We start from the raw sequence: 15,290 nt of genomic DNA, 5'->3' as shown, positions 1-15,290 counted from the left end.
AAACTATATACGCGTTCACTTGCTCAGTCTGCTTTGTGTTGTCACGTACCAACAGAAAGTGTTTTTTCGTCAGTGCTACTTGACATACCTAAGTTCATTGTCAAAACAACACTGCAATGATCTGGTACTTGACCTGCGTAGATAACCTCGCCTGTCTGTTTTAGTAAAAAGACAAACAGCATGTGTGTTTGAATTTAGTGTGTGGCCCATTTCTGGTGTGTTTGTGTGTGACTATACGCAGCCTGATAGGGTTGGAGAATAAATATCTTCTCTCTTATGTAACAGACTCACTCTGACGCTTACACTCACCTGTTGACCTGCCAGCACAGACTTACTGTGGGCCTGCAGGTGTGTGCATCTGTGTCGTTTGCTCAAAAGCATGCTTGCACATGTCCTACATACATGCAGGTGAAACATATTTCCTTCTAGAATATCACAGTATAGACTGTCACTGTGTGTGTGTGTGTGTGTGTGTGTGTGTGTGTGTGTGTGTGTGTGTGTGTGTGTGTGTGTGTGTGTGTGTGTGTGTCAACAGGTTAAAAGGGGAGTTTGAGGAGAAAAACGAGATGTGGTTGTCGTGCCAACAAAGGTGCGACACCGCAGAGAAGCAGCTGTCGTCATCGCAGCAGAGAGAGGAAGAAATGAACAGGAAGTGCTGCGCAGCTGAAGAGGATGTGGTGCGATTGAAGGAAGCTGTGGAGAAGGTCCAGCAGGAAACGGGAGAGCTGAGGAGAGAGAGGTGGTGATTGTGATATCTGCTCTGCTCTGTTTACATCGACATCTATTCAAAAATCGTTTGATTCATCTGATTCTTAAGCACCAGTAATAGGCTGGGACACAAACAGATCCGTCTTAGAGGCCCTTAAAACGTATTTCCTCAATCAGCTTCCAACCATGTGTGATAAAGTCATACACTTTCATGTTACTTTCTGCCAAAGTCGGAACAGTTTGGAATATTTTGACTGTTTCAGTGAATCTGTTCCTCTGATTCAAATGTTCAGCTCTGATAATGAAGATTAACGGCATTTCGTGTGTTAAACTCTTATTTAGTGGTGCCACAAATCACAAAGCTGAAGAAGAAAGAAAACATTCCCCTGGTGCTGGTTCTCTAAGCTCCCAGTCCAAGCAGAGTCAGCTAATAGGACTGCTAGCTGCGTGGCCAACTGAGCTATCTAGCGGCAGTTAGCTTTGCTTTGGTAACTGCAGTATCTTTACATCAGGAAACTCGTAAAAGTAGACATCTGTCTCGTCTTTTCACTGCAACTCTGCATCAAGATCTATTATTATTATATTAGCCGACGGACTGCTGCTTATGCTAGCATTAACATGTAGAACGGTTACAAATGAGAGAAACCAAATATGAGGCAGTGGTGATTCAGTCACAAACACGCTTGTGAGTTTCTCTCATGTAACACAGAGTTGACTTTCGTGTAGCAGTCCTTCTCAAAGCTCGTCAGAAACCCATCATGGGAAGGTTCTGTCAGATATTGAACCGCAATGTCAAAAGTGGCTGATTTGGGTTGACGTGAGTAATTGAAGCTTACAGAGAGCCGGGTTCAGAGCTTGGCTGTGCTTTGTGACACCGCAACCACAGACTGGTGGCTGTCTCAGTGCCTGGCTGGCACTGTTTTGTTCTAATGTTAAATATTTACAACCCTTTTGTGTCTGAGGACAGGGGGTGAGCACAGGCAAGAATCCTGTGTATGTGTTCTTGTCGACATATCAACCCAGGGCCTGCCACTGTCTGAGGGGGCAGAGTGAGTGTTGGGAGCTGTTACCTCTCTGTGTGGCTGGTTCACACACTGCCCAGCCCACCGCTCAATAGCCTTGCATTTATGGGTGTTTACCCAGGTCAATACTTTTTCTATTTTTTCTTTTTTTTTGACTACATGTCCCTGATTACACCGTTGCAGATAAAGCTGGACAGAGGGGTGTTACATAGTGCTACATTTAACCTTTGGGAAATGTAGCACTGTGTCGGGAGCTTTCAGTCGAACTGAAGTTAATTTCTCTAGTAAAGATGAGGTTGTGATGTCACTGTCGGATCAATACAATGTTATCTCCAGTATCTTAATCCTTTTTAAGAGCAGAAAAATGTGTCCGCTTTTCTTAACCTGTAGGTCTCCTTTTTCCATCTTTTGTATAAATCAGGAAAATACAGACACGAACAGGCTGCAATGTCTGTTAACGCGCTTTTTGCATCCTTTTGTATATTTTTCTCCAAAGGTTGCACCTAATATAACTTAGGTTTCATCTTAATAACCCCAAATAACAAATGTAAATTTAAGGAAAGGACCGATATAATAAAACATGAATTATATGAAAACACAACCACACATGAAAGACACATTAAACAACTCAGATGCAAAATGTTAGAACTGAGTATTTCCTGTGTGTGTCTCTCCACGCAGGACCTCCACTATATGGTCGTAAGTTACAGTGCTGCACCATCGCTCAGTATGATTTACTGGATATATACCAATAAACAAATCTTTCATCTATTCAGCTATCCTGCAGCACGGTATATTTTCAGTGACAGGCGCCCTCCTGTTACTCTTTCTCAGCTCTTGGAAAGAGATGTTTGTTGGGTGAGCTGAAGGTCATAGGCTACGGTGCTGTCCCATAAACCCATATAATATTTATATACAGACACACAAATCTGCCAGGTATTCAGCTCTCTTGGGCTACAGTACATGACCTCAGTGTGAAGAGCAGACTTATCTCATATCCAACAGCACCAGCCAGAATCTAATAAGAAAAACACCCTCGACCTCTGACACCAGACAATAAAACTGTGCTCCTCTCCAACATAAGAGTCCTGGAACAAATCCTCAGGATATTTTTGACATCTAGTCTTCCCAGCACCAGAGCTCTGTTCACCAGGACTGCATGGTTGGTTCAAATCAAGAGTATGTTCTGGTGACAGACATGAGAAACACAAGACAGGGACGGCGGAATCAGCTTATTTACTTCCAGATTAAGCAGTCAAGCAAAACAAAACTGGCTTATGACCCCAGGACACTCTATTTGAGCTGAGCCCCTCCAGAGATTTCTGTGAAAACAAAAAATTCACCAGTTTCCTCTGCAACAACGCTGAGGACCAAGGAAACGCTACCACCATAAGAATCATAAAGCCAGCTGAGATAAAGCTACACTAAGGCCTAGTCCACATTTACATGAGTATTTTTGGAAACAGAGTTTAGAAAAAGTCTGGCTACAGAAAATACTATAAACAGACAGGGAAACGTGACTGCTCTTCACAGAGTCTTCTTGGATAACTTACAGTAGATAAAACATTGTATGCAGCTGTTTTTGATTCTCCTTTCCATCATCGTATCATCAATGTCAGTTTGTGTCTTTCCAAATATAACGTCAAACAAAATAACATTCATTCCATCACCACACAAACCGAAGTACTGTGTGTCTAAAAACCTCTGCTTCTTCCAGTCCAGACGTAAACACTGAAAATGGCATTTCTGAGTAACTTCACCCTGGCAGGAGTTTTCCAAAAGCTCTGTTTTCAGTGACCTGAAATGCCGTTTACGTGTGTACAAAAGGCCAAAACGCATTGGAAAAGCTTCATTTTGAGAAAACGTGTACGTGTGGATAGGGCTTAAGTGTGTATTCACACTAGGGCTATCTATCGTAATCGACGTCCAAATCCGAATGTTTTCTTTTAAGGTGACGGATGTTGCATTGGTCACAGAAAAAAAGGCAAAAGAGTGACAAAGAGACAGGGACGATGGAATCAGCTGGTCTGTGGCAAGCGTAAGATTGACCCTTCCCACAGGCATGCAGCAGGTCAACACTTGCACGTTTGTCAAGTTGACTTTTTAGATTTGGATTCAGGATGAGTTGGACGTGGCTGATGTCTTCCCCTCATGTTCTTGTCTTTCATTATACTCTTTATGACGGTAAAAGTATATAACATGATATAATACAAGTATTACAGTACAAGCTTTGAAGCCCTAAAACTGGTATTCGAGACAGTGTATGTATTTGAAAGCAACTTGCAATTTGTCCTGGTAGCGTTATGAAGAATTGTGCTCCAGACTCAGATGATGCTGCTGCAATGACAGGAAGTGGGTCTGTTAAAATCACAGAAACATTCTTTATACCGCAGCATAGGGATGATTACACTTGTGGGCCTTATAATTTATTCTGCATCAAACTGTTATTTTCTATCTCTCTGAGAAGGGATGGCCTGAAAACCCCATAATGGATTACAGTATGTGAAATGCTGTCACACCGTGAAACAAATATGAAAGATTAATCATCGAAGGTACAAGCAGAAACACTTACACATGGTCATGGGAGGCCATATTTCCCTGAGTAGTTGTTTACTCCACAGCCGTCCCTCCAAGTAATAAATTGAGGACCAAGGAACTGAATAAATATATCCTGTAGTGCAGGAGTGCCAAAGAGATGACAAATTGATATACTTGTATATGTACTATATCAAAAAAGTGCTTTGATCATCAGTTCGTCTGTGCTTTACTGTCACAAGTTCAAACTTACCATTCTGTGTCCTTTCTGTGCTGTTGGCAAGGAGAAACAACAGTGAGCATTGCTTAATGAAGTCAAAGTCTGATGATGGGTAGGGATCAGCAGTCATTTGTGAAAACGTCCCTTGATTAAAACATTCTTCTGAACAGTCCGTTCAAAGAGAATAAAAACAACCGCACTTTTTGCTGTAGATAATTAAAGGTGATAGAATCAGATTTTATTGAATTTTATGAACCAACAAATTGCAGAAATATAAGAAAAAAAACCCAAATATCTTGAAGCTAAAACTCAGTGGCAGACTTGAAAGTGGACGCATTCCGCTCAAGGCTGAAACAGTTATATTTTTCCAGTTGATCTCATTATTCAAATAAATATCAATGGCTCCGTGGGACACAAAGAGACTCCCAAGCCTGTGTTTCTGAGGCGTCCTCAGCTGAACTGGGATCCGTTGTTGGAGGTCCGATGGTCAATGTGTGTGTGTGTGTGTGTGTGTGTGTGTGTGTGTGTGTGTGTGTGTGTGTGTGTAAAAATGTCCTTTCCTCAGATGTTTGGAGAGGCTCAAAGAGGAAAAGGCTGGATTACTGACTCTTCTCTGTACTCACTTTTTGTGACCGGCCGCAAGCATTTGCACATACACACATAACGCACGCACACACATTCCAACACTTTTTTTTTAGCCCTCGTTATAGAGTCAAGAGATTTGAACACGTCCAATGACCTCCACTGACCCATGAAAGGACGCGCTGTTCCCTTGTACATACATCTTTCCTGCAGACTCACACATGCACCGATTTATTCTGCCCTTTTTGCCTTGTCGTCACTTCTGCTGTGCCTTACCAAGCCTCCTGTATTCGTCTGATTCCATCTTTGTCCCCTTGTAACCCCTGTTATCTCATTCACACGTGCTCCACCCTCTGTGCCACCCTGTCACTGCGTATCCTCTGTGCCAACCCCTCTCTTGCGTGACCTAACCAGAAACAGGCCTCATCCCCCCACCAAGGAACTGTTTATGCAATACCATTAAAACGGTCTTGCATTCTTTTGTTCAAATTCATGCAGAGGACATATCACTTGTGTAATCAGCCCTCTTGGGGGGTTAATATGGCTTTTAAAACTCCATGAGAAGGCTGTGGAAAGAGAAAATATAGCTTTATTATAGCTTCATGCACATGTAATGTTAAAACTTCTATATAGCTTTTGCTATTGTCAAGACACTAAAACGTTTCTGACGCTGTATAGAAACTCAAAGCAGGCCTTCATTCATTGCATGAATGCATTAGACATCAGACAACACTAGATTCTTTTAAAATAAAAATGACAAAATAAAACACGAGGAATGAGCTTGCGTAGTAATGTATCGAGCACTGTATATGACAGTTAGGAGATAAATCTGTCCTGCAAAACTGTGTTTTTAAAATAAGGGACGGCTATATAACACTAACAAACTTAATTACAGTCAAATGACTTGAACCGCTGGAAAAGGTCACTCAGTTACACTAACAAGGGAAACTTTCCCTTTTGTCTATAGGTTGACTTGGACCTGCAGTAACTGTATGTCTTGTAAAATGGAACAATGCACATGTTGATGAAAACCAGTTGTGAAAAGACAAACTTAGTAACCATCAGACAGTGGTTTCCCCGGGCCAGGGTAGATTGTGGGTTGGTGGGATTGTGGGATGGAAGAAAGTGAGGGAGAGAGTGGAGAGGGAGAAAGTAACAACTAGAGGGAAGAGGATAGGAGGAAGCATGAAAGGACAACAGGCAGGGAAGGAAGGATGGAAGGAAGGAGGAAAGGAGATTAGGAGAGAGGGTGGGAGGCAGGGGTTGAGGGAGGAGGGATGGAGACCGTGACTGTGGTTGCAGTGGTTACTTCACACACTGTCTGGCTCTCGCATGCACACAGCCTGGGTCACAGGGGCCGCACACGATCCACACACACACACACACACACACACACACGAAACGTGACAGCTTGCCCTTGATTCGGCATAACTGACGCAAAGTTAAAAACAGAGAGACAGCGCGAGAGAGGAAAAGAGGAGGGGGGGGAGTGAAAGTGGCAGAAAGTGGAGAGAGTAAAAGATTTAAAAGTCAAGAGAGGTCAGGAGTATCTGTGCGGTTCCTCATCCATCTGTTAAATGTGAGAGGACTTGTTTCAAGTGGTTTCAAGCAGCGGAGGAATGTTTTTCGTGACAGAAATTATGATCCCAAAAAACTCTCTCTTCTGTCTGCCTCTACGCAGAGAAGTGGTTTAAAGCCTCAGGCTCAACACAATTAGGCTAATAAAAGACTTTAAAAGATTAATGTCAGCAACGCATCTTTAAGATGCTTCCTTCAGCTATGTTTGCGGCTCTCTTACGGCTCTCTCCTGTTTCTATATTTTCTCCATTTTTCAGCCTTTTTCCCATAGTGGAAAGTATTATATCATCACTGTCTGGGTCTTTAGTTTTATTGTGGCTCTCAGTCCTTTTTTATCCACTTGTCATAAATTGCAATCGCTGTAAATTCATATGTCAAACTTTTACAAGGCGGCCCGATCCTGCTTTGAAAGCCAGGGCGAGTGGTGTGAGAAGTACTCCTGACTTTGAAATCTTAATCATCTTTCCAGGTGGAGAGATGCGTCCCTGAAAATGGCATCGAGGATTATGAGATGATGTCAGCAGAGATTCCTGTTAACTGTTGATCTGCATTGTTGATTCGCGCACAGTAAAAAATCTATTTCAAATCGCCCTTGAGCTCGGCCGTAAAAATCGGATACCGTTTGGAGTCGAGTCAGCCTGCTTTGTCTGCTTGGGCACGCAGAGATCGTATCAGCATAAAGTGGAAAAATGTTCTATGCCTTTTGATGAGGTAGCAGCCGCTCACGCTGCACACACACACCACACTGCACACGGCACACACGGCACACATACACACACTCGCCTGTCCTTAAAAGCAGCCTGGCGTGTGAGTGAATGAGAGAGTGCTCCCAGATTTTCCCATCATTCCTCCCTGTAATCCCCCCAGACCTCCTTCTGAGGGCTGAATTTGCACGCTCACGCTCCCCGGGGGGTCACACACACGCACCGACACACACGCGCACACGCAGGCTCAAAGCTGATTTTAAAACTTCTGGTACCTTCGCAGGGGTCTACTTTTTTTGATAATCAGACAGCCGGAATTATATCTGACAGTGGGACACCAGCACGCAAGGCACTCAGACACACTCTCTCGCACAGACACACACAAACACTGTGTGCATCAGCACTTTGTTACATATTAAAAAGGCTTCGGCTTCATAAAACTGTCAAATCCTCACTTCCAGGGGTTTTTCACCAGCTGAGACTTCGCTGCAGAACTGGTGGGTAGTTTCATAATGCTTGTTTAACAGCAACAGCCTTTTTTAAGCTCACATCTCCTCTCTGAGTCCCGTCTTTTTAACAAGGCCGGGACACATTTAAATGAGCTTTAGGAGTCAGATCTTGGCATCAAACTTGCAACTCTTGGGGAGCGCTCATGCGTAGCTGTCTGTCTGCATCTATTTTTGTGCTTCTCTCAGTGTGTGTGTGTGGTGAGTAGGCTGATGTGATTAGCCAGAGCCAGTGGAGTGAATAATATTGTGTCTGCCCCGACTAGGAAGAGATGGAATGTAGCTGCTGCTCTTTATTATACTGTAGATCATCTAGTCCACTATCAGATATACACATTGTCAAGTGTGGCTGCGTGTGCACACACACAGACATCAGCTCGCACGCTTTTTCTATACAGATGGGCCCACTTACACACACAAAGTGCTACAAGGCAGTGGCTGTGACACATAAGGCTACCATTTTTTTACGTGTATGACTTGAATGACTTGCTGTTCATGACTCTGCGAGGATCCAATATTCACACGTGTTTACAGCTTTCTCTGCTCTTTGCTTGCAGTAGTTTTACTTTATTAGTTTATTAGTGAGGAGCAATTACAGAAAACAGTGACGGTTGCAGAAGCAGTGTCCAACGCATTGTTCATGTGTAGCTGAAGCTAATTCTCGACAACTGTCCCTTGATTTATTTGCGAGCCAACTGGACTTGCTGGATCGTGTGATTGTGAGGCGTCAAGTGACGCGCTTGTGTCCAAACCACAGTGGTTTGGACCAATCAGCGTCCTAGGTCCTGGTAGCTACAGCCGAGGTTTAGCTGTAACGAAGCCACTGTTTGTTTGAAAACAACCATGTCCGCTCCTCAATGGGTTAGTGTAGATGTAAGTATATGTTTATGCTGTTTTCCCGACAGGCTTTGGCAAGAGTTTGATTTAGCAGCTGGCTCTGCTGGTAGCACTCTCCTACTCTTGACCCGATTGGTTGAAGTTACCCCAAGATGGACGATCATAGACATGTTCATCCAATCACCTGCAAACTATTTTTTGAAATTGCCAGCCCTTGCCCAAACAGTTTCCAAGGACAGATTCCCAGATGGTTCTGTGTGACAAACCATCTGGTGCATCAGGTTATGATAATTCAAGCAATCATTAAAATCACATTATATTTTAAAATCTGAAAAACAGTCTTAACAACCAATAAAAGAGCAACCATCCATGACCAAACACAAACAAAACTTAGAAACAGACAAATGAAACAAAGCAACACCCAGAATTCTTAGGGCATTAACTCAGTACAAAATAATAACGTCTTGCTGTCATTATTACAGTTCTGGCCAAGTTTTAATGTGTTTTATGTCTTTGTTTTTCGGTGGGTTCTTCCAGCAGAATCCTAGTTGCTGCTCACATTCTTTGAGAGCTCCCTCAAAGTGCCTTTTCCGCCAACTCTCACTGTATAAACATTGTTAATAAACCGTCAGTTCCTCGACTTGTCTCGGGCTGGATTAAGATTTATGCTGCTTCACATCTTATCAGCCGGACCAGCTGCTGACATGACATATTGTATTTGGACAGACGATCAACAAACCCATGAAATTCACCCTTTCTAGCTATCTCAACTCCATCTCTGTCTTTTTCTTTCTACTTCCTCCCTCTCTCCCCAGAGACGTTTGGGAGTGTTCTCATTATATATTCTTTATGCAAGCTGACATGCTGAGAGGATCATCAAAAGAGAAGCATGTGTAAATATTATCAGAGCTTTTTGGGTCGTGACTGATGTAGATGTGATGTTGGCATACTTACTTATCTATTCAGCTGCAGAAAGTGCTGCAGTGTAAAACTGCTTAATGCAAACTTGCGTGCGTGTGTGTCAGAGGGGTGATTTTACACTTTTTCCTCACTGCATGTCATCTCCCTTTTTTTTGCCTCAAGAATATTTAAATAAGTCAACGAAATATACACAGGAAACTTGCAGAGTGCACGACAGCTATGACAAGTTCATCTGTGATAAGAGTGAAGTATCGTGCAATCCTGTTCCAATTGCCCGCACCCCACTAACCCTGTCTAGAAGCTAGAATACCAAATATAAATCATCCCTGAAGTAGCACTAGAAGGTGCTGGAAGTCGGGTTTAATTTTTGAAAAAACGAAATAGAAGACCATATTACAGGCAGAAATTAGCGGAGAGACAAAAGAGGAAAAAAAGAGTGTCAGATTAAGTCTTTAGTTTGAGTGAAGGCTCTGAAAGTATTTGAGGAAAGGTGGCTTCACCTTTTGGAACTTTTCAGCGGATCTTTTCAAGATTTCGACAGGTCATAATGTCCCTCAGCCACTGAGCATGGGTGGGCTTTGATGTGGGGCTTTTTTTCCTTTTCCGCTTTCTGTCTGTATTTGGGTCTCTTTTGGGCACAGAGGGTCTTTGTAAAAGTCCAGACGCTAAAGCAGCCAGTGACTGTGAAGATGTTATTTGGTCTCATGTGGGAATCTTAAGGCATTTACAGCGGAGCGGTGAGGGCTTTAGAGACAGATGGAAGAATGTCGGTCACTGCTGTATCAAGTAAGGGAATGAGTTATTCGGTCCTCAAGGCAGTCGCCATTTGAACACGTTTTCAGATGTTGCTGTTGACCTGATGCTACGTATTCTAGAGGAAATGTTATGTGTACAGAACGTACTTTAATTTCAAAATGGGATATCTGAATGACTGAATGCTTCAGTGTGCGTGTGTGTTGCTCAGAGTATTCATATTATTTCTGTTCTCCTTGTGTGTGTGTTTTCAGAGAGATATTGATGGAGTCCCATGGCAGAGCCCTGACCAAGATGAAGGAGGACTACAGACAGCAAACAGCCTCAAAGGTAATTCTTTACCAATACTGACAATAAGGCAATTACTTTCTTTTTATTATTTAAAAAGGATGCATTACTTTCCCTTTTCACTCTCTGTAGAAAGTAATTAGTCACATTACTTTTGTGTTTCTCCGCAACTTCGCCTGAGATGAATTGTCATGTAATTGCCAAACCTCAAATATGCCCACATATCAGTGGGCATTGAATTTGAATGTGTTGAATTTCATGAATATCTTGATTGTTGAGTAGGCGTGCATGAAACGGCATGTTTTTTTCCATCCCCTCATTATGCTGATATCTGAGAATCTAGAACACAAGTAATGACATACTTGTTTGATTAGTAACTATGATGTGATTATCACATTTAGCAAGAGTAATGCTTGAAGTTACTGCAGTAATAACAACAACAAGAAACAAACTCATTAAGTCAATAAAAGGGGATCGGGATCTGTCCTGATCCACGTATTTTATTTTGTGCTTTGTATCAGCTGTATAAAGCCTGATCCATTTCGACAAGGTGTTTGTAACGCAGAGGGAAATAAACACCGCGTGGCCCAGTGTCAGCAGGTAGTCATTAAGGACTCGGATTGGGATTTGGCGCAAAACAAAAACATGACCCAGACATCCTAATAACTAGCTTAAAGTTTTACCAAGGCAAGGTGAGTTTATTTATACAGCACCATTCAGACACAAGGCAATTCAGAGTGCTTTACAGAGACATGCATAAAGAATTAAGAAAATGTTTGAATTGCATTTCAAAGACAACAAACACAAAAACAAGCTAACAAAAAGTTACAGAAGTCATGAATCTAACTTATTGTAGTATAATCTCGTTGCCTAGTGTGTCTTGGTATTGGTTATATATGGTCTATATAGATCTAATGTTTCAAGTATGTATGTATGAACTCAAACAAATCAAACCATGACTCACAACACTCAGTGGCTGTGGGTGTATCGGTTTATGACTGGCAGACATTTCGTTCCAGTGTGTCGGGGTAAATAGGCGTTAGGACAGCATCCAAGCCATTGTCACAGTTCACAGGAGTTTAACAGGGAGGATCCTGACACACACAATGTGGATAAGATTATGAGGCTCCAAGACCACCAGTCTGTTTGACACCAGATAAACTAAATACACACGCTCACAAAACCAGTCTGTCTTTTATTAGTCAAACAGTGCGCCAGTGTCTTTTGCACTGTCTGACTGTCTGCCTGTCTGGCGGCAAGAGTCACTGAGGTTTAGTTCCATGTCACAACAAAGACGAAGAGACGAATAAAATCGAATTACTGTTGTCTCATATTTTGTTTCGGTCGCACAATTTTTTTGTTACTGTACATTTTAAAGGGCTGTGCCTTTGCTTAAAAAAAGGGGTTTGAAGATTTAGGACCATGATACAGATGTTGAGGTTGGGGTACAATGCTCCAGCTGTCTACCATCATGACTTGTTGTTTTTTGTAATTCTGTCCAGTCATGACAGTCTTTGTATACGAATTATAAAATTTAGGAAAAAAATGGGAGTTCTCTGCACTAACACAGGTAACCTAAAACAATCAGCAAAACAAATGTTGGCATTGTACATTTCTGAAACTTTACGTATCTTTAGGTTCAATTTTAATTTTATGTCGTGACAACGTTGTGCTTATGATCTGGTTATGTTTAGGCACAAAAATTCCTTGGGTAAGGTGAAGAAAAAAACATGTTTTGGCTAAAAATACCCGGTTTTGTCGGCACAAACGCGGCTAGAAAATGTCCCGAAATCTTGTCAAAAATATCCAGTGCTGTTGCCACAAAGATAGATTCAAAATATTCAGACGGTCACAAAAATAACCCAGTCAGTTGCACTGACTCGCTTGGCAGTTGTCTCCACTATTTTCTGGTTTTGTTGGTGGAAATGGGAATCAAACGGTGGTCTTGAATTGTTCTCGAATAGTGGTCTCTCACTTAGCTGTCATGTCATCGCCATCCTCTCCTCCTCTTTATAAAACAGTCTGCTAATAGACCACATTCACATGGCACCCATTTTCCTTTGACATCACGCTCAGGGTGGGAAGCTCGAATATTGTACTGATGTGTTTCTGGTTGCGAGTCAAAACATTTTTTGTAATGTCAATGCTTCCTGGTTGATAAGCAACTGAAAAGACAATGGATCGTAAAAATTAGGAGACATCAGGCCATTATTTAAGGTAAAACAACTGTTAGACAACAACTAACGTTAGCATTCAACCACTTCCTAGCTAACATTACTGTTTGATAGTGTTAGTGTTAAAATATCAGTGCACATCTTTGACACTATTATACTATAGTATATATTTTAACCTGAAAGTGAAACAAAGTGGATGTAATCAAACGTTAATGTTAGCTAGGAAGTGATTGAATGCTAACATTAGCTAACGGGTTATCAAATATGTTGTTTTACCTTAAAATCTGGTCTGATGTCTCTCAAGATTTTCTCCATCGTCTTTTCAGTGGCTCATCAGTCGGGAAGTTTCCACTAGTCAGCCAGAACAACAAGATGTCTCAGATACTTACTGCACATATACAGTTTATTGCACCGATGGTTGAATTTTTTTTCTGCTAACTGTTGTGTTGTTTGAGCTCTATGTTTCATTTGACACATATTTGATCTTAACCACTGACACAGTTCTGCAGCAAAAACATATTTCACCCCACAAATTGCATCATAGAAACCCACTATGTCATCAAGCGTTTTTGGTCACCGTGATTAAAGAGAGATCCCAAAAAGTGCCAACCATACTGTAAACTGTAAAAATGTCACATGCAGTACATTTAGTATGACAGATGAACGCACACAGTAAAACATGTGCTGCACACGTAAATACTGTGATGGCTCCCACACATGTCCATACAGGTTATTGTTCATTATGGGCTTCCTGACTTAAACTCGTAGAAGGGAAGTGGTCACTCTTCTGCACTTTTTTAAATACAAACAACAGCTGTGTACATACACACAGCACATCCAAACACACACAAAAGGATATACACACATAAACCATCCACACTCTTCACACGTACATTCACCCTGCAAAGAGGAAGTGGTGTTTTCTCATTTGATCCAACACACGCAATCTTAGTCTTTCATGCAGTGTCTCCAAACCACAAGCATAATACACACGCACACACAGGCCCAAATATACACATTTTCACACGCCAGTCCGCCCTTTTCTTTTTGACGCCCACATCCACTATTTCTCTTTTTTCACACTCGCACACACGCACAGATAAACACATACACAGACACACACACACACACACACACACACTCACTCACAGCCCTCACAGTGATCCCAGCCCATGGTGCCGACACTCAGTTTGTCTGATCTTTAGAAAACAAGGTATCCTTGGCCAAGCCTGAATAAAAATAAGTGGCATTCAACTCCAGCCCCGTTCTTACAAAAGCCAAAACTGGCGTTTTCATTTTTTTTTGGCTGCCAGTATGATGACAAGGTCAGTCTCATTCTGTGACAAAGCTTTGCATGACCAAAGTCCCACTCGTTTATTTTGAAAGAGGTTAAGACATTGCTTCTATTTAGAGCGCGCACCAGCGATAATATATATAACCCAACATGGAACAATAACACGTTTGTCTAGTGTCTTTTAGAGGTTAGACACTGTGGATAGAAAAAAGTATTTTGAGATTCAATGTGTTTACAGAAGCACTGATGTGTTTTTAAAGGGTTACAGAACAATGCCAACTCTTTTCACCAACCTTTCCTGGCAGGACAAAACCTTTCAATGGTTTTCATTAGATGTATTTCACATTGTGTGAGTGTTTTGTACCCAGCAATTTGATACACCACTGCTGTCTCCTCACGTCTGTCTCAGAGCTTCTTGTTAAACTCTGTGACAAAGCTGTGTGTGACCTTCCTCCTTCCTGTTTACATCATTGAAAAATCAACACATCATGGCCTCTTTTAGGTCCCTGAATTAGAGACAGGCCTGAGGATGTGGGCTAGACTGAATTTCTACTTGGAGTTATCATCACACACTAAATGTACACTAATGTTATTGATGATGAAAAGTGTATTGGATATTGTGGTAAAGTCTTTTTGCACACTAGTGTTGTGTACTGTGTGTGACAATCAACAAATAAACTGGTTTGTAAATGCATCTTTGACTTTAAAGCTTTCAGCTGCTCTGGAAGAGCAGAGAACCCAGAATGCATTGCACCTGAGGGAGCAGATGGAGGAGGTTCGCGGGGAGGCGGAGTTAAAGCTTATGATTGACAGGGAGAAGAACCAACTGCTGCTTCTTCAGTACCAGCGAGGCAGCACACAGCTTCAGGAGAAGGTGAATACCTCTGCTGAACATCAACTGTACATGTACTCAAGTACTGTACTTGAGTACAATTTTGAAGTGCTTGTACTTCATGTACTTTACATGAGTATTTGCATTTTCTCTTTATTTATACTTCTACCACGCTACAATTCAGAGGCAAATATTTAACATTTCATTCCGCCACATTTATTTGATATTTTAGTAACTGTTTACTTTTAAAGGTGCAATATGTAAGATTTTTTGTTAAAACGTATGCACAGTATGTGAAGAAACAACTAAAATAAGTGTTGACGTTATGTTAAAGAT

General features: G+C 41.7%; 1 protein-coding gene across 3 annotated transcripts in view; it reads left to right on the top strand.

Annotated features, from left to right (window-relative positions):
- The window catches only part of lekr1 (Leucine-, glutamate- and lysine-rich protein 1), an 84,434-nt gene that overhangs the window by 58,379 nt on the left and 10,765 nt on the right, over positions 1-15,290 (top strand). For 2 of the 3 annotated variants that reach the window (XM_084350795.1, XM_084350796.1), the window contains 3 exons: positions 536-739; positions 10,621-10,696; positions 14,832-14,996. In XM_084350795.1, the coding sequence (XP_084206921.1) occupies positions 536-739; positions 10,621-10,696; positions 14,832-14,996 (445 nt within the window). The remainder of the gene's footprint in view (positions 1-535; positions 740-10,620; positions 10,697-14,831; positions 14,997-15,290) is intronic. The other variant, XM_084350797.1, reaches the window with a different exon arrangement.

Source organism: Pagrus pagrus (genome assembly GCF_965226575.1).
Source record: "Pagrus pagrus genome assembly, chromosome: 4".
NCBI lineage: Eukaryota > Metazoa > Chordata > Actinopteri > Spariformes > Sparidae > Pagrus > Pagrus pagrus.
Note: the sequence above shows the minus strand (reverse complement) of the source record. Positions and strands in the feature narration are given on the sequence as shown.